Source organism: Colletotrichum phormii (genome assembly GCF_030913505.1).
Source record: "Colletotrichum phormii strain CBS 102054 chromosome Unknown BDP81scaffold_9, whole genome shotgun sequence".
NCBI lineage: Eukaryota > Fungi > Ascomycota > Sordariomycetes > Glomerellales > Glomerellaceae > Colletotrichum > Colletotrichum phormii.
This window is the reverse complement of record NW_026851451.1, coordinates 602,262-630,235: the sequence shown is the minus strand read 5'-3', so window position 1 is coordinate 630,235 and position 27,974 is coordinate 602,262. Positions and strand designations below refer to the sequence as shown.

The window sequence follows — 27,974 nt, the reverse complement described above, 5'->3', positions numbered from 1 at the left end:
ACCACCTACCAAGTACCTACTGTTCTGCTTCGTCGGTTCCATTGTGTAACAATCTCGTTGCTTCCATGGAATCATTCCGTCGCTTCTCTTACCTCTCGTCTCACACCCCCCAGACAGCACAGCAAACCCAAGCGAATTATCAACTTCATGAACACAAGACAACGCGCCCCTGCCAGTTCACGCCCAAGGGGGAGGGGGTTCGGCCCCGGTTCCCCATTGTCTCGCCCATCCTTCTACTCGAGTACCTAGACTGCACAAGAGTCTAGGACGGGAGTCATATGCTGCAGCAATTTGCTGCACGAACAAAAGACCCTGTATGCTTTTGCGCATCATCGTCAACGAGCCCGTCTGCGACAAGTACGTCTTATGCTGCTTCGGGAATTATCAATTAGATAGCCACACCGCTAGAACAACCGAATCTACCACATCAGAGCATGTGATGCCTTGGTACGGACAGAAACGCCTTCGATTATGCCTTGTCTCGACGGAACGGCGGTACAGTTACCCTCTCCTCCGTGCATGCGGGCCACACACGCCCGGATCTCGGGGTGACTGCGGCGCGACCAGTACATGGCGGATGCATCCCGTCTTCCCGTCCGCCGATTGGACAAATCATGAGATTGAAGCCAAAAGCAGCCGCCAACGTTTCCACACCACTTTGCCATTGACGACCTTGAAGATGGCTCGGGTAAAGAGAGGCTTGATGTTGCCATGCTCGCACTTCTGCTAAACGTCCCGGAACACAGCATCAGACGCGTCATCGATCACCAGCTGCATTTGTGTCTGTCTGTCCTAGCAAATGGTTCTTGAGAACAATTGTGAGGCATACCTACACTCAGTGTATCAGCGAGGTCCAAAGAAAACCACAAAACAGTCATCGCAAAGGCTTATTGAGGCTAGCCCTATGAGCACCTGGCAATTAAACATCTCACTGGCGCTTTGGATGGCGCGCCCGTGCGGTACGTCACAGGTGGAGTTGCCATGTTCCCGCAAGCAGGTCGAGGTCCATGGATGACTACTTTGTAATCAGTGGAACTTTTTGTGTCTACTGGGCGTGGTAGACATGCTACAGCAGGTATTTGGATTTCCAGTACGGATGGGATCATGGGCCTGGTAGGCGATTGTCAAGCCACGTCTGTCCCGGATTGAACGGATACGTGAACGGTACAGACTAAAGGCAGGGTGCTCAGAGGCTCGAGTTGTATTGGCATAGGACTTTTGGTCCTTTGGGAGTTTGGGACTTACGACTGGTGCGTCGTGGCTTGCCGTGAAGAAGGGACTCCCATTGGCCAACACCACGAGTTACCATATCGAGACAAGCTACGGATACTAAGTCTACGAATACCTCACGGATAGGCATTACACGACTTTGGCACCCTGGCCCGGCCGTTGTTCGTCTGATTACCAATCGTGGAGCTTCTAAATCCTCGCGGGCGCTGGGCTCGTCCATAGCGCGACAAAGGCCCTTCCCCAGAGCTGCCCTTGCCTTGTTGCTCCTTCTTGAGATTGAGATAATGGCGGTTAGATTAGCAGCAAGCCGAGAAAGACGGCGTTCTTTCTTGTTCCCCCTCGGGAGTGCTGATCTGTTGATTACTTAAGCACAGACCATTTCCCCCGACCGGGGGGCACGAGGGGATGAACGATACCTGGGTACGGAGTACCTCGCTTGACCCAAAAAGGCAAGCCTCGTTCCGGGGGGGAAGGGGTGGTGATGGTTGCTCATGAATGATCCCGTCTATAGCGACACGCCCCCTTTTGGTCCCCTTTGGCGTTGCCTTCAAACTGGTGGCAGGACATGGCAGGGCAGGCTCACGCCAGGACTCGACTCCCAACACCCTGGGTTTTGGAACCGACAAGGCGAGGATGCGGCGTATGATCCGTGTTGTGATTCCAAGGCAATCGCAATCTGCAGACATCGTCGACCCCCAAGCACGGACACACGAAAGAAAAGCACAGGCATCACTGCAATCCCCTCTCCATTCTGTTGTTCATTGATGGTTGGACAGGGATAGGGATTCCACTTCATTCTAGGGTCCTTGTGATTCCTACCTAATCCACCATGATGGGGTCATCCCTCTCCCGGTGGGCTTTAACCACATTCCATACGTGGGGTCTCTCTCCTCTACCCGCAACTCTGTACGAATAGCCTACAACGGCGCTCAGCTTCCATTCCATTCCCTTTCAACCAGCCTCCAGGGGCTCCGCCGTGCACTGCAAAAATATGCCCAGATCAAGCAGTTCAAAATAGGACCATCATCAAATCCACTTTCGCGATTCACCGCCGCAACGAAACTTCATCCATGATCCAACACAGAAGAAGGAGAAAATTAGAGACGAGATTTGCTGCTCAGTCATTACAAGCGAAGCGGAGTCCTGATGTCCGGACCGTCCACCGATCCCAGGCAGCAGCATAGTGGCCTTGGAAAATGCATATCCATGTTTTTTTTCAAGAACTTTTTTTTCTTTTCAATAACGAATTTTTACCGAGGGCCAGCAACAACACGCCATTTCTCCAGTATTCGCCTACCTTACCCTGTCTTTGATTCCTACATACCAATTCTGGCAACTGATGGATTTGTGATTGGAGCCAGTGATTGTGGTGCTACTACTTTATCCGTACTCTCTCTCTCCGTGTGACTGTGACCGAGATGGGCGTGATGATGATAATGAGGAACATATGATGACAATGATTTCGAAATAGCTTGGCTAAGAAACCGCAAATCCATATTATTGCATTGTCGCTTGCTTTGCCTTGGTAGAAAGAAATAACATCATGCTGCAACTTTGGCGGTTCACAGTTAGATGGAACCGCAGCAGAAACGAAGGAAACGCTGCCCTTTTGCACCACCCCCGGACAGTGGAGGCCCCACGCAACAAATGCGAGCCGGCCAGTTGCAGCCATTCGTCCCCGCTTGCTGTGGGTCTCGGAACCCAGCGACCCCCCCCTGGCCTTCATGGGTCCCGATCGACTCCGGAGCTTTGGAGCGGACGGGCGACACGGGAAAGGACGACTCCTACGGACTACTACGGTCCTTACCTTACCTGCCCACCACCTGGTGCCCTGTGCGGGTTGTGTGTGGGTTGTTGCCCCGAAACCCTAACGACCTTCCGGGGACAACACCGTACCTGCTGCCAATCCCGGCGAACCTTTTGCCTCCTCCTCCTCCTCCTCATCTCTCTCCAACCAGCCCATATCGTATGCGTACCCATGGATATTGTTCAAGAGCAACAACTCAGGAGAATGAGGAGAAATCGCGCAACCCTGGGCCCGGTCTGGACTGCCTTGGACTCCTCAGACCTACCCTTGCTTTCCCTAAATCTTGCAGCCTGCTGTCTCTCTCTCAGTCTCCAATGCTCCAAGCCCTCAACCAAAAGGTAGCTCTGCGGATAACCCCCCTCTCTTGGCCAAGATCCATCCATCGACATTACACTATATCGCGAAGGAAACGGTTACATCCAAATATGCTACCCCTTCTTCGTAGTGATGTTCGTACACTGACCACAATGAGGCCAAGGTCGTAAAAGAAGAAAACGGCTAGTACGATCAGCCACACCCGCAACGTTCTGCACCCTGCTGGCAAAGCAAATCCGAAATTTCGGTCTTGGCAGCCAACCCAGTAGCTTCGTACAGACCGTTACTCACGATGTGTGTGGACATCGTCAGAACCTAAAAAAAAAAACACCCTCTTGAGATTCCCCAGAGCTTCAGCTGGCAGGTCTTAGCAGGTAGCCGTCTCGTGAAACATGGCCTGGTACCCAATGGTTCAAACGTCGTACCCCATGTCGACGAGGGGGCTAGGGGGGCTTGGGTGCCATGGTGGAACGACGTAGCCTGTTGCCTGTACGAAGTATGTACAGTAAGTAGCCTGTAGGGGGAGCCAACGCAGCGCCCCCTTTCCTTTCCTGGCCGGGGCCCGCGTAGCAGTGTAATCCTACTGGCCCACCGCTTCACCCTGCAAGCCCGAGAGTTCGGTGTGGTGGGCTGGGGTTGCTGGAGGAGGATGCAATCGTATACGCCCATCTGTCTGCCCTAGGATGAATTGAAGCCAATCTGGATGGCGTAGGGCTGGATATCCAGGAGAAGACATAACATGTAGAATACCATGCCGCACCACGACTCGAGCTTGGCCACCTTTACGAATCTTTATCCGCAGCGCTGGGTTCAATAGATCGATGGGAGAAGAACCGTCAGCAACCGCGGTTTAGTGGTCAGGTACATGTTGGAAGAAGAGACCATACCATCGTGAAGGGGGAGTGAATCGGAGGCATGCCGCAAGGAAACTCGAAAGGTATCTGCTAGAACCATTTTCCCGGGCAATGAAAGGCAATGTGAATAGAATAGGATAGGTATGCTGCCTGAAAAGGAGAATGTGAGGATAACGATTCGTGGAGACGTTTGATTATCGTGATGACCGACAGTGCTGCGCCATCCTTCTCGCAACTAGACAATGCGATTGTCTGACGGCATGGTATGGTGCGTTGTGTTTCTCAATCTGGACAGCTCTCTGCTCCGTTCGGAGCCAAAGTGATGACAACGTCTGCATGGCATATCTGACCGCGCTGCCATGACAGAGTGACGGACCGGCCGCCGTTGGATTGCTGACAAGTGCAGATAATAAACGGCCTCTAAGGAAGGGAACTAAACGGCGCCCGCCTTTTTGGTGGACGAGTGCCGTCCAACGGGTTTGCGGCGTCGTGATGCCCCTGCAAATCGAAAGTTGAAAGCTACGTTGTATCGCATCGCGGAGAAAGAAGTGCAGTGCTGACATAGCTCGGCCATAACGTTGAGGCATAACCCATGGCTGGAATGAACTTGACCCTGCTCCATCTGGCGGTCCAGTAATATTCCTATTGGGTCCGGGACTGGGGAGACGGCAGCGACGCATAACAGGCAGCATCTAATGAGCTGCTAAATAATTAGGTCTTGTTACACTCTGGCTCCTTATTTCGGATCTAGATATCGCCAAGTCAACGTGTCGTGCAACAACGGGCCACTCAGAGGTCGAAATTGTGATGGGTGCTGGTGATGGTGATGGTAACGGCATGTTCTAAACGTTATCGATGCGCCAGAGGCCAGAGGCCAGAGGGGGAGGGGTGGTTACTGGCGCGTAAAGTCGTTGGAAGTCATGTGTACGCTTGACGAAAGTCTGAACGGGCTCAACCGTCAACGGCGGCCCTGCAATAGTATCAACGATGGGAAATGCAGCCCTGTTGGAGCTGTGCAGCAATTACAGATACAGAACCTGCACGTTTTGTTGGATGCCTATTCGTACCCTCTCCTGTGGAACCCAAGTCCGAGGTCCCACCCACTGCGAGCTCTCGTCTTTTGCCCAGGCTGCGACGAAGATCCAGGGACAAGGGGCGTTTGGCGATGGAGCCGGCCGGCCGGCTTTGACAGGGGGAGGGGGTATTGCGGGCGTTGATGGTTTCCATGGATGGGGTACGATACAGGTTACGATACAGGTTCAGCGAAAGAAAAAAGAGACATGGGAATTATTCGGATCATGGGCATGGTATGGTATGGCATGGCATGAACCAGCGATGTGTTTGAAGGTGCGGTGATTCTGGGAAGGGGTCGGGGTAAGGAAGAAAAGGGTTAGATGGGTACGAAGTACGATGGGGGGAGGGAGTGAGTGGGTGGGGTCAAATGTTCACTTCGTCCGAAGGAACGCAGATGAGGGTTGTATCCGCGCATCCACGGTTGAGGTAGATGGAGGAAGATGCGGAGGATGGGGTACTTTGTTGTGTGACTGCGCAAGTATGGACGAATAGGAGGGCAGGCAGCGTCTTGCTAATCGACTTTGCAAAAATAGACGTCTTACAAAGCACGTGGAAGCCTTCGTCATTTGCCCCCCCCCCCCCCCCCCTTCCCCCCCTGGGCCCTTGGACGAGGCACGGGAAGGGTAGACCGCACTACCGTAAGGTAGGCGTACGGCGTAGTCCCAAGTACCTTGCCTACCTTACCACACCTAATTACCCAGTCCCGAATCACCAGTAAACCTAACGGATATGTGTACGGAGTACGGATACCAGAGCCTGAGAGCCTAGAGTCACTATTGCTGGTTGGGGGCCGAGAACGAGCGTCCCAAAGAAGGAGATGAAGCGCACGTTGCATTTGCAAGTCAACATGGGGTAGGGAGGCCCTGTCTCGAGATTGATAATTCCTAGTTACACACACCAAAACCAGCGCGGCTGTCGGCCGACCTAAAGCACCTTGCGCGCCCTTCCAGCTTCCAGGGTGTTTGATTTCCCTTGTCAATTTTGGCCTCTTGTACTGGGGTCCCGCTCTGGAAGGATTCGCGATACTGAGGATCCAGACCGAGGGGTAGGATTTCAGGACGACCAAGGTGATGATGATGATGGGTATCTTAATCGTACGAATGACCGGAACTCGCCAACAATAGCCGGGGCAAGACGTGGCCAAGTCTCGCCCGCTACTTTCACAACACATCTTTTTTGATCTTATTCCCGTTCCGCACGGAGCAATCCGTGTCTCGACCGCTTTCCTGGATACCGGTATCCTTGCAATGAACGACGTGAAGTTCGGATGCTGAATATATCTTCAGCTCGCCGATGACACACACACATATCTACAGGCAGGGATCTGGGGAATTTCCGGACATGGTCCACCCAAGTTTCCCGTGGCGATTTGATTATTGCCATATCCGAAAATGCGTTTGTAAATAGTAAATAAATATCAAATGAATCATGCCAATTACGCAGTCAGTGTTTCGTGATACGAGTCCTAGAGTCCACGAGGCCACAGGTGTCAACAGAACAACCTAACCCAACGGTAAAACGTTGACGCGGGCGAGGATTCAGGAAAGACGTGACGCTGTGCCGTGTGTGCCTTGCGGGCGGGACACGCCAAAACGGCGCTGGCGCACCTCGCCCTGTGGCTTGGCAGCCGGAATAGCCTCTTCCCGTCTCTAGGCTGGAAAGGCTTGGGGGTGGGTTGTCCCTTGGGCCTTGGGGTGGTAGGTGACCCCGTCCTTGAATCCTTTTTACCTCTTTGGTGATGACGTCTCGGCAGGGGAGGAGGAGGAGGAGAAGAGGAGCCCTTCGACTACGGGGTTGAAGGTTCCCTGGTCTCTGGAGTCGGGTCCGGGAACTGGTCACTGGGAGTACAGTTTTCAGTTCCTCACATGGGAAGAACGAATGGAAGATACATATCCATGGATCCCCACCTGCGCCTCTGCGCGGGCGTAAGGTAAAATACCACAGCACAGCACTGCGTAGCGAAGAAAGATCAACGACGGGCTCTCACTGGCTGCTGCATTCATTAATGACCAAGCTCGGCCACGAGGCTCCCCCACTCGTCTCTAGGCAATCGAATTCTCGTGATGCTGGTTGGGCCGCACGCTTCAGTGTTTAATATAGCCAAGGCAAGGTTAGGGGTAAGTGGTCTAGCTAGTGTATCCAAGCCTGAGTCCCCCTCCCCTCCCTTGGTTGGACACACCCAGTACCCAGCATCTAGCATCGAGCACCTGCCACCTAGCAGTAGCACCGCAACCGCAGTCGGGTCCATGGAACCTAAAGATTGAGAAAAAAGGATCCTGGACCCCGGATCAAAAGACCTCTGCGCTGGAAATCGTAGAAAGTTCAGTGCATTGACCCGTGTTTTGGGAACACTCATTCAACCTCTGCAAAGCTTGGCCTGCGGAAAGAGGCTAAAAACCAGGGGCTTGGAGCTTCGGGATTGGCCCGTCTTACGAAGTTACATCTTGGGACTAGCGCCGCGCCGCTCCGCTCCATCCCGGGACTGGTCCACTTTTGTCCCGTCCTTATTGCCGGCTGGCCACGGATGCTCAATCAACTTGTACAAGCCATGGCCCTGTCTACGAACACCTAGCTCCCGCTCCGGCTGAACATTGCAGCGCAAGATTGGGGGGCACGACCGCGATGAATTTGGGAACCCTTTCGAGATGCGCCAAGGGTCTCTCAAATGCTGTATCCGCAGTGTATCGGGCCCCATCGCAAGCGGGGTCTTTGCATCCTACGCATCAATGACGGATATGCGAATATATGTGCTGGTGTACGAATACCTGGGAATCTAGACGAAATTGGAGATGGAGTCACGTCGAAACAGTTTCCCCGTACGGATACGTCGTGCCATGGGTTGATCCATGCTTCTAGGGTCCAAGACTCCGAATACCACCGGCTCTGCCTTGACCATCCGTAGCTAGATTTGCGACTTTGTCTTTTTTGGTTTGAGGCCAAGGTGGATGCCATCATCTCCCTCTTTCCGATATCGTCAGTAATTAATAGCTCTCGTCAAGTGTTGTCCACGGAAACGGTGCTAGGCTGAAGGAATGGCCACGGCACCGTCCGACCTTTTGACAGCATCTTCCCGGGCACATTGCTTGCCCACGGACCTGGTCACGACCTCATTCGGATTACCAACCAGCCGTGCCAGCCAACTAGCCGGCACCTCTCGGGAGTATTATGTCAATGGGAACAACAGACAACTTGTTCGACGTCCATACTGATCTGCGCTCGCCCTTTCGCGCCTCCATTAGAACGGTACACCTGTGAGGCGCAGGGTCGTTGCCGATGATCCTTCAAACGTAGCAAATGCCGCCAGTGTCAACTCTATTGCCTGGTACACCTGGATAGCTATCTCCCGTTCGGGACTCATTCTGCGCGCCCGCCCGCGCGCGCAAGAGAAGCCAATCTAACCACGCTTCAACTACACGAGCAATAGAGCTCGTCCGTTGATTGGGTCGGAGACTATTCCTCAACCCCCAAGAGAAGATTTCGGTCGTTGTCCGGGGAGGGGGTGGGGGCGGTTGACGTGGAGCATCTAGATCTGCCAAGCACCACCTTGAGCGACAAGGGTGCCTCTGTATCAGAATGTTGAAAGCTCGCCCTGTAAAGCTCGCCACAGAGCGAGCCATGGCGACCCCAAGACCCAAATCCACGGCAGCGACATGTCCTTTTGCTAGTGAACGATGACCAGCCACTGGCCAGGTGAGGACGAAACACCCGTTACTGGGGCCGGGGAATGCCATTGTGAGTGCTTGTCAAACATGGTCTGTCCAGGCGGAGTTTAGGTGTCAGGGCGCGGAGACTTACCAGATAGTCTATCGTGTATCTAGTGGCATTGGCGACTGGTAGTTCCAATGATGGATGGAAAGACCAGGTATGAGGCATAGCCGCATAGGTACAGAATCCTACTCGATTCCATCTCGGGAGGGACGTTATGGCGCGGCAGAGAGAAGCCGCCACAAAACTCGCGGTGTGTGAGTGTGTGAGTCTTTTGGTGGTTTAAGACGACGCATCTTAGCCCTATGTGAGGAACTTTGGGAGAAGCTAGGCCTTGTGTGCGGGCTGAGCTAGGTAGCTTGGGGAGCAGTGGTTTTGAAACCTCTCCCAAGTCCCCAAGTTGCTACAGATTAGCTACCGTCCTACGTACTTTCACCTTATGGATACAGGGCGACCTGGAACGGCCAAAAGGCCACAACTTAGCACCAAGTGGGCGCTGGTGACTGGTGGAGGGATCGGCCGCCCTACAGAACGCCAGGCGAAAGCTTGGATCTGAACGGCGGCCCCCAAATGGGGTAGCGGTTCCCGCGTTGGGGTAAGAGCGATTTCTGCGCAACAGCGCATACCAAAAACTGCTGATTCCAGGAGCCAGGCTTGCCAGAGCCGCTGCCTTTCCGTTGCTTGACATAACTAGGTGCCAATAGGCGGGTGTTGGCGACGAACGGCGTAGACTGACTGATGCATTCTGCCGTTTACCATTCCCAAACACCCCCAAGGTGCTTCTGCGCTGGCAGATCCTTCAACGAGAGGCGCCGAGCAGGATGAGCGCGAGGGGGAGGCGGCGAGAGAAACGGAATCTCTCTGTGCGTGCTTGCTTGCGTGCGTGCGTGCGTGCAGCCCTACGGGACGGACATAAGGTACGGAGTAAGGTGTTTATTGCTCTCTGTATCCGTGTCCGTAGTACGGATAGAGTCTGTCTGCGCCAATATCCGTTCGAACTCCCTGCCCTGTCCTTTCTTGTGTTACACAAGAGTTGGCAGGGGATGCGATCCTTGGTACCAGTACGAAGTACGGAGTACGTACCTCCCGTCGTGGGTGGGGCACTGCGAGTCCTCAAATGTTTCCTCGAGTGAGTGCTAGGACTCTCTCTGTCGAAGCATCGAAGCAGCGCAAGGCGTCGACGAGGTTATTCCTAATTTCCTGCATATGAGATATATCGAGAGCAACTTACAAAGCAGGACAACTGGCTCAAAGGAGTGAAACCTTGACGCTATGTCATCCAGTGTGAACCGGGCTGCCCATTTCATTCGTCACCGACCCGACTGACGCGGGAAGTCCGACAGTTGTCGCCTGTTCCATCATCCATGAGCATGAGGTCTGGCCAGCATGAAAGTTGAAGATGGAGGATGGGTTGATGCACAATCGATGCCAAAATAAGACGGGTAAAAGCAGAATGCCTTGACGCGCTTGATTCGCGATGGCATCTCGAGGTAGCATTTCGCAGGTATTGATAGAAGGAGACGAATGCAAGTGGGCAAAATTAGCCCAGGCTAGCAACAGCAGGTCCAATGAGAATGCTTCTGCTGTGCCGCGTGCTGCCACCAACAATTAGCCCTCCCAGTCAGTCCTACGGACGATGTTGAATATCTACTATTATTGAGCATCTCGATATATCATGGTGCTGTCGGGTTCTAACAATACTCACCTGCCTCTCCCAAGATTGGAAGACCATATTGATATCCGTAGGTGATTCTCATTCTGAACTTGATGGACGGGGATGATGCCGGGGCTACCTTACCATGGGCTAGGCGCCAGTGATTGTCTAGGTCCCCTCGTCGAAATGAAATCAAGAGAGGTTGCAAGACACGAGAGATGATGTTCTATGATGATGATGGATCGGCGCCAAACCCTTCTGCGTTTCTTGTACAAGTGGTCCAGTCAATGGCATTTGGATGAGCAGGAGTGGACAAGTACCGAAGTTGCCTTAGGTAAGGTGGTAAGGTCGGATGTATTGAGGTATTCGTAAGTTTGTAAGGGAAGGGAAGGAAGGTATCCGAAAGGTAAGAGTCGGGGCTTGGTGGTGCCGTCGGGTTGGCGCTGCGGCTGCGGCTGCGGCTGCCGCTGTTTGAACCCCGAGGGACAGCGCCTTCCTTGACGATGATGGAGGGCTTTCTTGGAGTTCCAGCCACCTACCGAAGGTGAAGGTGCCTTGGGTGCCCCTGCTCCTGAGTATCCGCAAGGTAAGTACGGAGTAGTCTTGCGGGAGTCTTGAGGAAGGAAGCTGAGGTGTTGCTTTCCCTCCTCCCCCGGTCGTCCATCTCTGCCCCGTGCTCCCATCTCCACCATCTCCACCCCCTGGGGGACTCGTCCACCCGAGCCACCAGTGCCACCCTTCCCTTGTCCTCAATGAGCAATGGTACGTACTACGTACTTTGTTATGGATTCTGTGTCTCCCCTCGACGTGGAGACTCAAAACTTATCGCGAACCCTGGGCGACGGCCACGGTGCACTCACAGCTTCTGTCGACCCGGTCGGGTGGAGCCATCGAAGAAAGTGCGAGATGGAGATGCAAGGTACGTACCTCCACCGCCGTCTCGACCGTCTTTGAGAATTGAGTGTCATTCTCATTCTCAATTTACTCAAACACTCAAACACAACGCCTGTCGGACCCGACCCCTGCTACACAACAAGAACCACTCCATTATTGCCATTGCCATCTCCATTTCCTCTCATTCGAGTCTCCCTCTCTCCCCGCCCAGCCTGGATGCTCTCCGACGTTGTCCTCCACCGGCGTAGATGCAGTGCAGCGCAGCATCCATATCCGTCCGTCCATTGTGTGTCTGCTGCCTCTCATCACCCACCGTCGGACTGCAGCCTGGCCGTCAATCTGTGTGTGTGTTTGGCCTCTCTCCAGCTCCGTCAAATGTCCTTGCTGCGGCCCAGCCCAGCTGATCCCTGGGTGCCGGTGCGCCCATCTTTTCTGTGCTAGTGCCAGCCTACAGGCTACGCCTACCGCATACCTCACCTCTCCCAAGTCGTCCCGTCGTAAAGACTCAAAACTGAGGTGCGAGTGGTACTGCTAACTGATCTGTAAACGGAGAGGGGAACGAGGCGTTGCTCTTGGCTTGCTCCGTTTAAACCAAAAGGTCATCAGGCACCTTCTTTCCACCCATTACCCTTCACCCATCACCCAATCCTCTCCGGCTTGTCTCTTGTGTCTGCGGACGGCTGCCGTTCTCTCCCTCTCTCTGCCCTACGGTCCCTTCACCCCCCCCCCCCCTTTCGCTTTACTATCTACACACCCTCTTCTCATAACTTTCTCTCTCTCTCTCTCTCTGAATGTCTGTCTCTGTGTCTCTATGTCTCTGTTTCTTCCTCGCTCTCTTGCCCCTCCCCCCCTCCTTATTCCTTCCCATGCGCCCCCATCTCCATCCCTAGGTATCGTGGTATCCTACCTTACCTGAGATGGGTAATTCGTAGGCTTTCATCACCCATACCTACCTACTCACTCACTCGCCTTTCTTCACTTCACCCACCACACCTCACCCCCCCTTCTACACAGCCGCACGCCCCCTCCCCTGCCTCCCCTCGTCGTCTTCCACCTGGCGCAAGGCACGGTACCTGTACGAATACCCTTCATCTGCTTGCCCGTCTGTCTTGCTGCGATACCTTGTACTAGTGTGTAGGGTAGCCAGGCTATGTGGAACTCACAAGTCGACCTGGACGCCCTGCGAGGACGACATGCACCCCTGCTTGTACTTGTGGCCCTTCGCACTCACGCCGCCAGCCCTGTCGTTGCTCCCGGCTTGCTGGGCAGTTCGGGCTGAGCTCCATCCATCCATTTTGTGATGCCTTTGGGCTACTTTTTATTTAATAGCTTCCTCTCCCCTTCCTCTGCCACATCTTGCCTCGCCATCTCGACTTCCAACAACCCAGTCTTGATACAAGTTGCAACTTATCGACTATCACCAAGCTTCCTCTTCTACATCTTGCCCCTCTATACAGCCTGATAGTCATCCCGACTACATATCCCCCACCATCCTCTTACACCAAGAAGCGCGACAACCACACAAGCCGCCTACAATGTCAATGTTCACCATGTCCCAACATCACCAATACGCCTATCCGGCAACAGCTCCCGCTCCCAGGGCTTACTCTGGACACGGTACCAGCAGCGCCTTTAGCAGCTCCGCCAACCCTGATGAAGACTGGACCAAGATCTCCGACCTCGCTGAGCGCAGGAGAATCCAGAACCGCATTGCCCAGCGCAACTACCGTACGTCACAGCTACAGTCACCCAGCGATACAACCACACATACTAACACCTTTTACAGGCAAGAAGCTCAAGAGACGCCTTGAAGACCTCGAGAGACGCGCTGGCCAGGAAGGCACACCCCCTACCGAGAAGCCTGCGACAACCAAGAGCACCAAGACCAAGGCGGCGAGCAAGCAACAAAAGACGCCCCCACCAACCAAGACCATGAACCAGGGCCAATTCACTCCTCCCATGAACAACGACGACGAGGTCTTCTTCCAACAACAGCACTACGAGGATGACCGCGGAAGATCCATCACTCCTCCGTTCCTCGCATATTCGACCTACCCCCCTGCCGAAGAGATGATCATGGCTCCCGCATACACCACACAACCGTACCCCATGTCAGCTGCCGAGTATCCCACATATCTCGCGGCAGCGGTACCGGTGACACTGCCGCCCATGAACCACTTCCAAGACGCCATCAAGCGCGAATCATACCACAGCGACGATGGTCTTTCTCCGTACATGAACTACGCGTACATGTCCAGCATGGACATGAACGCGCAAAGCTCCTACGACCCCACGAACCCTCATGTGAGTTACATGCGACAACCGCCTTCCCGCGATACATGATGCTGATGGGTTGTTGAGCAGACTCCTCCGCTCTCACACTCGTTTGACCACTCGGCCAACTGTTCCGACGCCGGCTACGACTATCCCACAACACCACTGTCCATGCCGGGTTCTCCTGGCCTAATCCAGCAATAGAGTACGCAGCGCGAAGGAGGAGGAAAAACAAACATGCAACATCCTTGTTTATCGGAGCGTAGCATTTCTGGCGACTACAATTTGGGTTTCTACTACCACTTGACTCTTTTTATCCACCACCCCCCCTTTTTTTCCTTTTCGACATGTTCAGCGTGGCTTTGGCCAGGAGTTCGGGGGCGTATGGATCGCATGTATTGGTCGAAGCGCTCGACCTCACGAGAGATATGACTGGGAATAGGCGACGGCGTTTCACTTTGGGCAGACTGATCCCATTGAGGATCATCTTGTTACGAGGTTTGATACGGCAGTCCAAAATTTAAAAGACGAGATTGTCCCAAACATTCTTTGTACTATAGAGAACCTCAAAAAAGTAACACTATATCAATCACACCAGTGCATCATCCGTCTTTACCATTGTGGGGTATTCGTACTGATTATGTGTCCGATGACGAGATGGGCGTCGGTATGGGTGTCGAAAGGGCAAGCAGCTAAAGATGAGACAGCCTAGCAGCTAGAAACAGCGAATTCTAGCCCGCCGTGGAGGAATATACGTATCGTAGGATTATACGAAGCATGCAGGGAAGGCGGAGTTAAACATCAGTCTGGCCGAGTCGGGTGCGGAGAAAATAGCTTGAAGTTTCTTAACTCCTAGTATCCGTACTCCGCACGAGACAAAGCTCGAGAGTCAAGATACAAACTACAAACTACCTTCGCGTCTAGGCCCGGGTCAAAGCAGCTGACAAAGCACTTTGAAGAACAGTCCTTTTTGGGGGATGACGGATGAGTGTGCTGTGTTATTCGTAGCATGAGTAAAGACTTGGACATGAAAGCAGACAGGAACTTAGACCCCGCCCGTCAGCGAACTGGATGCTATGAGGAATCCTCTCCTAGATTCCCTTACGTCTATAGAAAACGATGAATGTCGATGGATGAAGAGACTGGGATTCCAGCATCCTGAGCAAGCAGCAGTACACTAGAGATGAACGATGTTGCGGTACCACCCACGAATGAGCCTCTGCCGCAAGCGAGTGTTCGACAGGGATCAGAGATACAAGACGTTGGAGAGAGCGGAATGGGGAACGAGGGGCGAAAAGCATATACGCGACAACATGGTCCCATTTCCTTCAACATACGCGTAGCAAGGCTCTCTGGAGGGGCCTGAAACAAGATGACGAATACAACGAGAGATTCACGCGCAAACACGTTGTAAAGTCATGAAATAGGAGGGATTCGTATGTACCTAAAGAAAAAGTTCCCGACGGTCGGGATGTTCGCCCGTAGCCCGGTCGGATCTGGAATTCGTCATATGCCCCTTGCGTGTCTTGAGCCGGACACCGTGGCGGCGGAACGGCTTTGGAAATTGCGGCCTCAGCCAAAGTCTCATTAGATAGCACTTGAGGAGGATTGTCTGTAGATAACTCACGTAGAATACATTGGGTCGGAAAAGAGGGAAGAGGAGGGGTGGATGGGGCGCTTTCAGGAGCATAACCTTACACGGCAAAGTCCGACCAGCCTGCCGCCGCCCTTCCCTTGGCTCCTTCATGAAGAGTATGATAGGAGAGCCTTGCACATGACAAATCAAGCGGGAAACATGTAAAGACCATGAGAAGGGTGTCTGGACGGATATTGTGAAGATGATACGGATACGTCGTACGCCAACAACGGGCGAAGCCGGGCGTCGAGAAGGCTTCAATAGGTCATGTCAAAGAGGGGACTTTGGCTGCAGTTGCAGGGCATTCGTAAGGTGTGTCATGGCATGGGATCAACACCTCCATGGGTGGTTGATGGATGGACGGGCGGCGGTTCGGGGATGGCATTCGGATGGGACCAAGGTCCTCTGGGAAACACGGGATTTGAACCGCCTTTCGCTTGTCACCTTTTTTTCTTGCTGCGAGCTGCGTCTATTGCTCGATTGGGGAAGCATGGCCCATGGTCGTACAAGAAGAGGCCAGCCGGCCCACCCCCCCAGGTTTATCAGTCGGGCTCTGGGTTGAGGTGACACAAGGAAGGATTTCGAGTCGGCTGTCAGGTTGCGTACTGCTCTGTCACCACCCCCAGCAAGCGCAGAAAAAGGACCAAGCGTTAGGAGAGAAGCAGGAAGATTGATAGTGTGTGCAAGAGTTGCCGGCGACCGCATGATGTGTTACCAACGACTTTTCCTACCGGTTGACAAGGGGGGCGCGCGAGTGTGGTTTGGTGACACAGCATTTTGAATATACACGCAGAAGGGGACTGACTGCACGTATTGGAGGCGTTTTGCCGCGAAACCCTTGAACGTACCTATGTACGTCGAGGAGCAGGGGTGGGGTGTAATTGGGGCCAAACGGTCGGTCGGTTCGGTCTGGGGTAAAAGGTTGTTGATGGTGCCATGTTTCCCCCATGGCACCGATTGATTAGAAGAGATTGGGGGAATACCTATGGAAGGCGTTGCCAACTTTCCCACGGCCGGTCTCCAAAGCTTAGCAACGTTTGGACTGGTTCTACCAGTCTACTCTACTTGTATCCGAACGCCTACGGATGTTGTTCGTCTGGGGGGGAAGTCGCCGGAAAGTCGCCGAGGGCGGCAGAACGCCATCTTTTTTTTTCAGGGAGGAGGAACACAACCGAGTGGGAGGGGAGTGTGGGAGAAGGAGAGAGAGGCTCGAGGGTCGGATGGCCGTGAAAGAGACGGGAGAGAGAAGACCCGGGGGGTGTGTGCCGTGTGCGTGCGTGTCTTCCCGGAGTTAAGCCCCGTGTGCCTTCTCAGTTCTACTATCCCGTGCCATGTCATGTTGTGCAATAGTAGAGCCTCCTCTTCTTAGCAAGGATTCCATCCGAAGTGCGAGTATCTGATGTGGGGAAGTAAATGTGTAGGCCGAGATGGAGCGGGAACGATTTACTTTCTGCCGGACAACACTTCATGGTGCTCGGTTTGGTTTCCCAGGTCTAGAGAGATATTCTACTGAGTTGTACAATCCATCAGGATGATAACAGTTGTTCCTGTGATAATGCTGTGTACGCAGTGCCGGCAATGGTGCATAAGGACGCCGCTAGAGGTCTCACTTTCGCGTGTCCTTTAAATAGAGTCTTGTCTCTTTGAAGGAAGAAAACACTTTCCCGCTACCTCGTCTTGTGTCTCTGCCCTCTCTCTTCAAACTAAAAGAGGTAGCGCTTCTACTAGTTGCTGCGAACGTTGACGCTGCGCACGGCCTAGGCTGGCACGGCAGGTTGGATATGTGGGCGAGATTTTGAAAGGTGCCGAAGTTGGACACTTGCAATTCGCCGCTATGATGGCTGCCGAAATCACCAGAACTCTACTCATATTGATTCAGAATGACTGTCTCACGGCACTTACCTCTAGGCTCCCGTGGCCCCCAAAGGATCATCCGACAAATGGGGGATCAAGGTGAGTTGGCAACTGTGTAGGCTTTTCTTCCGTAGGTGGAAACGAAATCGGGACCGGAGCTGGAATAAGATCGGACGGAGTTAAGGCCCCCTTCAACAGCAAACGCACTATCCCAAAATCCCTTAACGTCGGTGCAATGCCCATCTAAACCCAACAACGCCGGGGCAGTCAAGTCCCGGATCTTGGATCAAGGTTTCTTGGAAAGAGAAGGCAATTGACTAGGGCGTGTTGTATACCTATTTGATGTGTTGTTAGCTCATGCGTCTGAATAGGCACGGTCTAGACTTCCTACAGTCTACGCCGATATTCAACCCGATTCTGTCCCGCTTTACTTCGTCTCAAAGCTCATCGGGGAGATCTAATACCGTCATCACCCCGTCAAGGTCGACTTCAGCCAAGAACCATATTAGGCCGCAAAAAGGTCAGGGGATCTCGAACAAGCCTTGTCCATCTCCCCGCCTTACTAAGTTACGAGTCCCCAGAACCGCCATCTTCCTGGTTACACACTCGGAGCCGATCCGGCAGAAGACGGGGGGGCATAGGACCGGCCCCCCGCCAGCTCGAACGCCCGTCCCCTCAATCCCGTCACTGCGCTAAAACGACATCCGTCCACGGCCCTTTCATGCCTTCCCCCAAGGGCGCAATCAAGACAAGCACTTGGGATCTGCCTTACAATAATGGGGATGGTCGGGGGAAGCTGCGGAGCACAGAGTAGAACATGATTAGTGATAGACAGACGCCATACTATTCAGGTGCAACTCTCCCCGCAAGGTTATCAAAGTCAATACCCCATCAGCAACGAGGAACACCCCCCTTTCATTGCCTCCCATCGTCGTTTCCGCCAGTTCGAAAGTGAGCCAGATCATCCCAAGTAGCATCGTACCGCCCCGCACCGAGGTGATGAATCTTTCAACTTGAGACGATGAGAAAAGTCATCCGAATCCGTCGAGGCTGCCATTAAGTTAAGCCTCAGCTATTTTCCGACTTTGACTCGCGCTAGGCTCTCAAAGGACGTGTGAAGCTCGAGCCCGTCGTGCCGTTCTTGCGCCAGCAATTGTCTTTGGGACAATGACACAACACACACACACACACACACACACACATAGATAGACACCCAGAGCTTGTGACTAAACCCCCAAGATTGATTTGCGCTCGTCATTGCATTTTACACTTGAGTTTCGCGCTCGCCTTCGCGGCCTCGCCCAGCTCGCCCTCGGCACCACTCGCGCTGAGCCGCAACATTCGATTTTCAACAAACAAACCCATCGTCCGTTATAGTCAAGTTTCAGATGCATTCTAGAGTCTGTAACCCCCTCCTCCATGACCTAGCTTGTAAAACCTTTGGTAGCCGTGAGGGAAACTTGTTCAACCTCTCCGAACGGGTAGGTAGACAATTGTCTCGATTGGCTGGCTCGAAGCTTGGTACCAATTGCCCTAGCGTTTCTCGGCCTTCCTTCTCGGCTCCTTGGCGGCACAGGCCGTGATGATCTCCGCAGTCTGTGTCTTGATTCAACGTTCTCACAATCCGCCCTTTTCCAAATGCATAGGCTCGTCATCCCGGTGATTCGCGGTAATTTGAGAAAATGACACAGAGATCAGCATGTCACTCCCGCCTCCAAGGCGACTACCTCCTTTTGCCGATTACGGAATCGACACCATGTGTAGTTCAATGATCGTAGGCAGCAATATGAAGTAAGTAGGTAGGCACAGGTGCCTTATTCGAACTAAGGTATGGGCTGTAATGTGAAGGAGGAAGGATGAACATCACAGCCGTTGTACAGCCACAATCCAAGAACTGTAGGAGCTTAGGTAACCAATCTGCTGAGCCACAATAGCTACCTAGACCCACTTAAACAGCTATGCTGCACGCCTCTGTCCACTCATCCTATTGGCTAGGATTCACTTGAGAACTCACCAGCCTCGCGAACGCTCAAATGAAGTCGTCATGATCCTTCGCGCTCTTCAACGACTATTGCCTGCCGTCGACCGCTCACGACACAGCCCTATTCTAGAGCCAATTCCGTCCCAATCGCCAACCCCCCCGGAATCCTGCCACCGTTTTGGCCGGTTTTATGCCAATTGACTAGCTCGACTCTTCGTGCCATCAGTTCTGTACCGAACCTGCGCCTCATTGCAATTGCCGATATAGCCACAACTCTACCAACTCTACCAACTCTACCAACCTGCCAAAGCGCACATCATGCCTCCCGACTGGAAATTGCTCTACCTTTACGGTGGTGACAAGTTAGTGTGCCCAAGTTTGATGAACAAGCGTTGCTCCTGGTCATGCCTGACCATCCGGCCTCGTACTACTTCCCCCGTGTGAACTTGCCTGGTTGACCATCATCCGCAGCCCTTGGGACTCAAGCCTATGGACCGATTCAGACGACAGAGTACGTGGTGGTAAGAGCCAGTCTCATTTGCACTGCGAGTCTCCGGAAAAGGCCGAGTTCTTTGGCAACTTGGACATCACCGCCCTAGGAGGAGCGGGATTTGCGTCGCAGAGGACGCTCGGTACACTTGACCTGGACTTGAGTCAGTATGACGGGCTTGTCATCAAAGTCTTGAAGAGCGATTCCAAGAAGTACACAGTCACTATCAAGGATGAAATCCTTCCGCCGAGAGAGGACGGCCGCGACCAGAGTACCATCAGCTGGGAGTTCGATTTTGTCCCTGAGGCTGGCGAAGTAAAGATCCCGTGGGAACAGTTCAAGGCAACCTACAGAGGCAGGGACAAGCCTGACGCCAAGCCACTGGATATTGCCAACATCAAGAGAATCAGCTTCATGATGCGAAGGTAAGATGCACGCCCAAGTAGCAGTCCCTGAATGTTGTTAACACCATCGCAGCTTCTTTGGAACCCAATCAGGTGATTTCAGCTTCACCGTTGGCTACCTTGCCGCTTTCAGCAACCGCCGCGAGTCATCGGACTCCGATGTGTCGTTCCAGAAGGAATATGTCGCGTCACCTGCACCGGCACCAGCTAAGCCGTCATCGTGGTTGGGTTGGCTTTGTGGATGGGATAGACGAGCCTAAGATGCTATGGCGGCCGAAAAAGCGGATGGCAAGGCTGCGGCCGGATAGAAATCACTGTTGCGTTTACACATCCCAAGATGATCCATGGCGTCAGGGTAGGCATGGGGATTTCATTCCATAAGGCTACATAGAGCTTTAAGCAATCTGGCCCAACACCTTGATCAAGTCAGCCGTGACACCCATGGCCGTGACATCTCCACCAGCACCCGCACCCTGGACGATGAGCGGGTTGCTGCCGTAACGTTCCGTGTAGAAGCTGATGATGTTGTCGCTACCCTTGAGGGCAGCGATGGGGTGAGATGCATCGAACTGCTCCAGGCCAACCTTGACCTGCTTGCTGTCGACGTCGATGCTACCAACAAAGCGAACGACCTTGCCCTGCTTTTCCGCAGCAGCCTTGGTCTCCTCCATTTGGCTGTCAAACTCGGGCAGCTTTTGCAGGAACTCCTCTCCGCTTGAGCACGACTCGAGCTCCTTGGGGATCAAGCTCTGGACGGGGAACGAGGTGGGCGACTCGACGGGGAGACCCGCCAGTCTGGCAAGAATGGTGAGCTTGCGAGCGACGTCGAGGCCGTTGAGATCGTCTCTCGGGTCGGGCTCCGTGTAGCCCAGCTCCTTGGCCTTGGCCACCTCGGCAGACCACTTGCCGCCGGCGCCCGATGTCGGAGCGAAGGAGTTGAAGAGGAAGGACATAGTGCCGCTGAAGACACCCTCAATCTTGGTGACGCGATCGCCCGTGTCGACGAGGTCCTTGAGCGTGGAGATGACGGGCAGGCCCGCGCCCACGGAGGACTCGTGGTACACCTTGGCGCCGGAGGTCGAGGCCGCGCTGAAGATGTCCTGCCATAGCTTGTAGGAGCCGGAGAAGGCCTTCTTATTGGGGGTCACGATGCTGATTCCCTTGCCGAGGAAGACGGGGTACGCGTCGGCGACGTCCTGGGAGCTGGTGTTGTCGACCAGGACGACCTTGGCCGGGGCGGCGGCGAGGTACTCGGCGAGCTGGGGGAGGGCGGGAGGCGCTTGCGAAGTGCGGGACAGTTCCTCGATGGCGCTGGCGAAGGGGGTGGGAGTGTACTTGGCATCGTACAGGGCCTTCTTGCTGGTCGAGATGTAGATCAAGTTGAGCTTCGGGGAGGGACGGCGGGTGGCCAAGGCCTCGAGCTGGGACAGGAAGCACTTTCCGACGCCGCCAGCACCTGTAACACACCAACAGGTCAACACAAGCTCGTTGCTACGTGCAGTGGGAAGAAATAGAGCCCGGAGGCTGTCTCTGGAAGTGGGCAATTCTTACCAATGATGGCGATGAAAACTTGCTTGGGGGAGGCCATTGTCGATTGCTTGATGTACTACCGTCAATTGACTGAAGATGTAATTGCAAAAGAGTATGTCATGCAAGTGTACGTTGGGAAATAGACTCATTTTCGAAGCCCCTCCGACCGCGGGGCAGCTCGTAGTGGGGTAAATCGCCATTTAGACCCCGATAATCTTTCGGTGAGTGCGGGGTCGGTGTTTCCCTCACCGAGAAAAACACCGGCCATCTCACCGAGCGACCGGATCCGGCAGACGGGCATGTCGGCATTCCGCACCTTTCTGAAGGCCGAAGCCCAAGGAGCTTGGGCCCCCTTGGCCAGGTCGTGTCGTCATTCACTCCAGCCTCACCAGGGGTGAGCTTCGGCCGAGTGGACTTCATATAAAGCCATAGGGCTGACTCTACAGCAAGCTCAATTCCATTCGGCAGCTCATAAAGGGTTGCCTGTTCCCCGATCTTACACCGTGGGAGGAACCAGGCGATATCCTCGCACAAGCATCATCCACAATGTCCTTACTACAGTCCCTCCTGCACCTCACCAACTTCAAAAACCCATTGCTCCGGACTCTGATCCCCGCCGTTTCGGCAGCGTATGCGATCCAGGCGGCCTTTGCTGTGCCGTCAATCCTCGCCCAAAATGAACGTTTTTACGACTTCTCCGGGTCGCTGACCTACCTGTCCGTCACCGCTCTGAGCTTATACCTGCCCTCCCTCCGTGCCAAATACTCCTCGGCCGTTGCCAGCTCGGCACCGCTCCCTGGCCTGCTCGAAGCATTCACCAAGCCCGGTGGCGTGGGAGCCCTCAACTGGAGACAGGTCGTCATCAGCGGTGCCGTCGCTTTCTGGGCTGTCAGACGTAATATCCCATTCCTCTGTCCGCGCGTGGCCGTCAAACACTGACTGATGTGTACCACAGTCGGATCGTACCTCTTCCAGCGCATCTTGGAAGAAGGCAAAGACTCTAGGTTCGACGAGATCAAAAAGTCTCCAGCCAAGTTTGCCGGCGCCTGGTTCGCCCAAGCGACCTGGGTCTCCCTCTGTCTCATGCCCGTCATCGCCCTGAACTCTGTGCCCGCCGCCGCTTTCGCCTCCCTTCCCGCTTTCAAGATCACGGACGCCATTGGCCTGTTCGTCTACGTCGCTGGGTTCGCATTCGAGATCACGGCAGATAGGCAGAAGAGCAAGTGGTTGCGCGAGAAGCGCGCAAAGGCCCATGATGAGGAGTTTATGACCAAGGGTCTCTGGAGTGTCAGGTATGTTTCGCAGTAAAACCTGGTTGTTGCGCGTGTTACCAGACCGCATGCGACGTTGCCAAACGGTGCGAGAACAAGGGAAAAAAGCTGACACTTTTCTCTAGCCAATACCCCAACTACTTTGGCGAGATGTCACTATGGACCGGTATCGCGACCGCGGCGGCTGGTATTCTCGTGACACAACCAATTCAATTGGCACTCGGTTTGTCGTCTGGCGTCACCGGACCAATTACTGCGATGGCCATGTCCTATGTGAGCCCGGCCTTCGTCAGCTTCCTTCTCCTCAAGGTGTCCGGAGTGCCTATGAGCGAAAAGAAGTACGACAAGCGCTACGGCGACCGCAAGGACTATCAAGAGTGGAAGAAGAACACACCAAAGTTGTTCCCTAAGATCTTTTAAGTGGGTAGCATCGTAGCACGATCGCGGACATCAGTCTTCAATAAGCTTGTTGGTGGTTTAGAAATACTCAATAATTAGCGGGTTCATCTGCCTCAAATCACTCAAACGTGCAATTCATTCAATGCATATCCAATTCCTGGCCAACGCAAGGCTACGATCTACGGCCAGATAATTATACTTGAGCTTGCAACAGGGAATTCCTCAATCCTATCCCTCCTTGGCACGTAGCCAGCCATCCTCCTGTTCATCGCATTTGTCCCAAAGCGCCCACATTAAAGAAGAATAAACCACCCGCCGGGTTTCAGTAAATCATCAAATGCGCCATGTTCTCCCACATTTTTGGTGTTGGATGGTTTGTAGCACGAGGACACACCAGTCGGTTCTCCCAGCAATACACAGTCTACTGGTGGAACTTCTTAACCTTCTCAACCTCGTCAAAGCTGCCCATGAAGATTCCAGCCCTGTCGTGGATACCCTCAGGGACGACGTCCAGCATTCTCCTCATTTGGCTGTCTACCGCTTGGCCACCGGCTGTGACGCGTGTTAGCAAGCTACAATCAAAAGTTGGTGTACGTAGTCTGCTACTAACCATTCTCAAATACCAACGCCATGGGCGCGCACTCGTACAGGATGCGAAGCTTGCCCTTGGGGCTCTTCTTATCCGCCGGGTAGGCAAAGACACCACCGTACAGCAACGTGCGGTAGGCGTCAGCCACCATGGACCCAATGTACCGCGCGCTGTACGGCTTGCCGTTCTCCTGCGGCGTCTTCAACGAGTTGAAGTAGTTGTTGGTGCTGTCCTCCCAGTAGAGCGAGTTACCCTCGTTGACCGAGTAGATGGCGCGGGCCTGGGGCAGGCGCATGTCCGGGTGGGTGAGGATGAACTCGCCGACGCCGTTGTCGAGGGTGAAGCCGTTGACGGTGCCGCCCTTCATGGTGAGGACGAGCTGCGTCGAGGCGCCGTACATTGTGAAGCCGGCGGCCAGCAGCTCGGAGCCGGGCTTGAGGACGTCCTCCTTTGTGCCGGTGGAGCCCTCGGGCAGCTTGTGGATGCCAAAGATTGTGCCGACGGAGACACCGGCGTCCAGGTTGGAGGAGCCGTCGATGGGGTCGCAGGCGACGGCGTAGCGGGCGCCGGTGGCGTCCTTGAAGAAGATGATTTCTTCCTCCTCTTCTGACACGAGCAGGGCGCATCGGCCGGAGGATCTCATGGCTTCGATGAAGAGGTCATTGGAGATGACGTCGAGCTTCTTCTGGTCGTCGCCCGTGATGTTGGAGGAACCGGCCAGACCCGTCAGGTTGACCAGGGTAGCTCGGCGGATGTAGTATGCGATGGACTTGAAGGAGAATTGCAGGGCGTGGCACAAAAGACTAGAACCATTGTTAGAAGCTATCACGGGGGGTTGGAGGGTCGCAGGGTACCCACGTAAAATCTCCGGTGGCTTCCTTGTGCTTGGTTTGCTCTTCCGTCAGGAAACGGGTCAAGGTGATGATGTTGGTGTTGATCTTCTCGGTCTCTTGTTCACCGGCGTTCGTTGTGTAGGCCGACATGATGGGCTAGAGTTTGGTCTACAGATATCGAGTCTTAGCTATCAATGGTACAGCAGAATGGCCTGGATTGCTTGTAAACAGACGAAGAACTTACGGAATAGTTCCAATGGAGGACGAGGGGTTGACACTTGCGATGGCGGGGTTCACGGGAGCTCTAACAAAGAGTGTTGCGCACTGACACAATAGTTCGGGATTCAAGCCGAAGGATAGAAGATGAAAGATGAAGATGAATGTTGTAGGAGGGAGGGAGAAGAGAGAGAGGAGAGTAGTCAAGAGATGGGATCACGAAGGAGAGATTGGAGGAAAAGGGATCTTGTTTGTAGTCCGGGCATGGACTATTACTAGGTAATTACCTGAGACTTCATTCATCAGCGTTGCCGGAAGCTCTCGTGTGTGTACCAAGGGGTCCTCTCATGGCCCATGGACAAAACATGGTCCATGGCCCAGCCATGGGAAAATGCCCCTCAGTTCGGCATACGGCTATCACAGGGCCACACGTCCTATTATCGCGCTCGATCCCGAGTCACCACGACAAAGTGGAGCCAACCGCAGGCACCTCCGGCCGAGGGGAACCCGAGACATGGGGACGCGGGCGCAACAAGCAGAGGACGCAAGGCGCCCCTCGAGGATTTCTCGGAAACCCTCGGCGCGGTGTGCAGCGAGCACACACGATGGCTGCGGCAGTCTACGGGTGGCTTTTGGGCAAGAGACTCTGAAAGGGCGGCTGGGCTGGAACAGAGAACCTTGCCTTTGGCGGGGGCGGGGGGCACCTTTGTGTGGGCAACGCCAACTTAGCAACACTAATAACTCGCGTCGAGGGGGAGGGGCTCGCTCTGGAAGGGGGCAACTCTTTCGGGGATAGGAGAAGAACAGGTAGAGGAGCGGCAGAGAAGGACGGCGGATAAGACATGACCGATGGACGGGGTGACATCATGCGGGTGATGGGATGAAGGTATTCTGGACCCTGGCACCTTTTTTGCTTTCCAAGCCGTTGGATCGGACGGGTAATGATGATTTCTCTGTGTTCCGCTTTTTGCGCTCACGGCTTCTCCCTCTTTGGTGTGGAAGTTCCAAGTGATACTCGTGGTTTACATATTTTCTCAATGTGAAGAAGAAGGTGTTGACTTTGTCCGTACCATGCTCCTTAGTTGTTGCTGGACAGGACTGACGGGGGTGGGCATGGATGAAGCGAGAAGTCACTGCGATTCCTGGTGCCGGATGGAAATCGAAAGACACGAGAAGTGGGATCGATTGTGAATGACAAGGGGTTATCCGGGACTCCACTGCTTACAATTACCATAGGAGGAAAAACTAGTCATTGTGTAGTCATGGGAATTCAGCCTCTCCATACCGGATGTGGAGAGGAAGATCCAATATCCGTACCTTACCTCATGGAGCGGAGTAGTTGGTTGATTGCTCGTGACTGGAAAATGATAAAGAATCAAATAGAAAAGGCTTCAACGTCTCATTATCAGGCGTGGCCAAGGCCCCTGGCATGCTGGCTACATACCTTACCTTGGCCACCAAGGGAATTATCCGTAGGCACTTTGTAATTGAGATATAAGTTTCTGATGACTGGCCCCTTGGGCCTTGGGTAAAACGTACTGCCGTCAATTGTCACGGGTCACCCAATTTCCCCAGCGTACCGCCCCACTTAATTAGCTAAGCTGACCGGGCCCAAAACGAGCCTTAGTGCGAAGACACTGAGAGCAGAAAGTCTTCAGGCACGTGAGAGCCTTCTCCGCACCCGGCTCCTGTTGCTCTTGCTGAGGTGTGTTGCAGCTGCCCGGCTGCGCGTCCTCCAGGTCTGTCTCCCTGTGCCCCAGCAGTCTGCCAGAGGAGGAACCCCAAGCACCCCAGCTCTGGCGATGTCTCGGGTTCGCTGGCGGACCTCGGCATGTGGCAGCTCGTTCGTTGAGCCGGTCGGCTTGCCCAATGCTTCTCTCTAAACCGCACCACCCCCGATAAGACTCCCTATTGCCTTTTCGATACCATACTTGAGAACTACAACCTCCGCGTGAAGACCAGCCCACACATCCATCTTACGCCTACTTCCCCATCAAAAAAGGACATCTCCATAACCCAGCAAAACATCATCTAATCCACCACATACCAATCTTCATCGCATCGCCCATCCATTTCATCCGGTGATTTCTAATACCCCCATCAGAACCAGAACACCGCCCAACATGGTCGCCGACGCCCTCATCTACCACCCGTCCGTATCGCACTACAACAAGTTCGTAGCCACCACCGTCGGCCGCGACAAGATCCTCCGCACCCTCCAGTACTTTGCCCGCTTCTACGCCTGGTACCTCTTCCGCACCAATGGCTCCAAGGCCGAGATCGCCCCCTGGGACGCCATCAAGAAGCAGTTCGGCCTGACCCGCAAGATCATGCGCATCGGCAAAAACGTCGAGCACTTCAAGGCCGCCGCCGTCGCCTCCGACGCGAAAACAATGGACCCCGTCCTCCGCTACGCCGCCGTCGGTCGCCAGCTGGGCTACGCCGGCTACCTCACTTTCGACGCTGCCACCGTCCTTGACGCCGCCGGCATCAAGAAGTGGGAGGGCGCAAAGAGGCTGCAAAAGGAGGCCTACCGCTTCTGGGCCATCGGCATCATCTTCAGCGTCGTCGCCCAGACCTACACCCTCTACCGTCTCCAGCAGCGCGAGGCCAAGGTCGACAAGAAGGAGGGCGAAGGTGTCGTCGAGGCTAAGAGAATAGCAATGTACGTTTTCCATAGCACCCCCCTTGAGTGCACTTTTCATGTTCTGGGAACAGCAAGCTAACAAGAAACAACAGTGAGCGCGCCGCGGGCCGCCTGCAACTCATCTCCGACCTCTGCGACTTGACCGTCCCCACCTCTGCCCTTGCATGGGCCAACTTCGACGACGGTCTCGTCGGCCTCGCTGGTACCGTTAGCAGTTTGATTGGCGTGTATACCCAGTGGAAGAAGACGGCATGATCGCGTTGTCGCATCGAAGGAAGGATCGTGCGTTGTATATGTATGCTTGTGATGATTTGTGT

The 27,974-nt window shown here is 54.2% G+C and overlaps 9 protein-coding genes across 9 annotated transcripts; 5 read left to right on the top strand and 4 right to left on the bottom strand.

Moving 5' to 3' along the window:
- Positions 1-8,525: 8,525 nt before the first annotated feature.
- Positions 8,526-9,294, bottom strand: BDP81DRAFT_218888 (uncharacterized protein). The gene has a single exon (XM_060582765.1). The coding sequence runs from the start codon at positions 9,009-9,011 to the stop codon at positions 8,562-8,564; it is 450 nt and encodes a 149-aa protein (XP_060445736.1). The 5' UTR covers positions 9,012-9,294; the 3' UTR covers positions 8,526-8,561.
- Positions 9,295-13,068: 3,774 nt separating this feature from the next.
- On the top strand, positions 13,069-14,011 carry BDP81DRAFT_318122 (uncharacterized protein; the record flags this gene model as incomplete). Its single annotated transcript, XM_060584329.1, has 3 exons — positions 13,069-13,261; positions 13,320-13,837; positions 13,898-14,011. 3 exons carry the CDS (start codon positions 13,069-13,071, stop codon positions 14,009-14,011), a joined length of 825 nt encoding a protein of 274 aa, XP_060445735.1.
- Positions 14,012-16,288: 2,277 nt separating this feature from the next.
- BDP81DRAFT_218860 (uncharacterized protein) lies at positions 16,289-16,974 on the top strand. Its single transcript, XM_060582764.1, has one exon. The coding sequence runs from the start codon at positions 16,429-16,431 to the stop codon at positions 16,810-16,812; it is 384 nt and encodes a 127-aa protein (XP_060445734.1). The 5' UTR covers positions 16,289-16,428; the 3' UTR covers positions 16,813-16,974.
- Positions 16,975-19,596: 2,622 nt separating this feature from the next.
- BDP81DRAFT_460709 (complex I intermediate-associated protein 30) lies at positions 19,597-20,432 on the top strand (the record flags this gene model as incomplete). The annotated part of the gene is made up of 3 exons (XM_060593686.1): positions 19,597-19,640; positions 19,750-20,193; positions 20,246-20,432. 3 exons carry the CDS (start codon positions 19,597-19,599, stop codon positions 20,430-20,432), a joined length of 675 nt encoding a protein of 224 aa, XP_060445733.1.
- A 135-nt stretch (positions 20,433-20,567) lies between these two features.
- Positions 20,568-21,760, bottom strand: BDP81DRAFT_460708 (homoserine dehydrogenase; the record flags this gene model as incomplete). The annotated part of the gene is made up of 2 exons (XM_060593685.1): positions 20,568-21,628; positions 21,724-21,760. The coding sequence occupies 2 exons, from the start codon at positions 21,758-21,760 to the stop codon at positions 20,568-20,570; spliced, it is 1,098 nt and encodes a 365-aa protein (XP_060445732.1).
- A 286-nt stretch (positions 21,761-22,046) lies between these two features.
- Positions 22,047-23,555, top strand: BDP81DRAFT_218807 (uncharacterized protein). The gene is made up of 3 exons (XM_060582763.1): positions 22,047-22,597; positions 22,658-22,994; positions 23,099-23,555. Exons 1-3 carry the CDS (start codon positions 22,249-22,251, stop codon positions 23,391-23,393), a joined length of 981 nt encoding a protein of 326 aa, XP_060445731.1. The 5' UTR covers positions 22,047-22,248; the 3' UTR covers positions 23,394-23,555.
- Positions 23,556-23,793: 238 nt separating this feature from the next.
- Positions 23,794-24,944, bottom strand: BDP81DRAFT_318822 (fructose-1,6-bisphosphatase; the record flags this gene model as incomplete). Its single annotated transcript, XM_060584390.1, has 3 exons — positions 23,794-23,924; positions 23,983-24,764; positions 24,820-24,944. The coding sequence occupies 3 exons, from the start codon at positions 24,942-24,944 to the stop codon at positions 23,794-23,796; spliced, it is 1,038 nt and encodes a 345-aa protein (XP_060445730.1).
- A 677-nt stretch (positions 24,945-25,621) lies between these two features.
- Positions 25,622-26,358, bottom strand: BDP81DRAFT_426687 (uncharacterized protein). The gene has a single exon (XM_060590311.1). The coding sequence runs from the start codon at positions 25,876-25,878 to the stop codon at positions 25,630-25,632; it is 249 nt and encodes an 82-aa protein (XP_060445729.1). The 5' UTR covers positions 25,879-26,358; the 3' UTR covers positions 25,622-25,629.
- A 775-nt stretch (positions 26,359-27,133) lies between these two features.
- BDP81DRAFT_318289 (peroxisomal biogenesis factor 11) lies at positions 27,134-27,912 on the top strand (the record flags this gene model as incomplete). The annotated part of the gene is made up of 2 exons (XM_060584345.1): positions 27,134-27,675; positions 27,750-27,912. 2 exons carry the CDS (start codon positions 27,134-27,136, stop codon positions 27,910-27,912), a joined length of 705 nt encoding a protein of 234 aa, XP_060445728.1.
- Between the last annotated feature and the right edge of the window lie 62 nt (positions 27,913-27,974).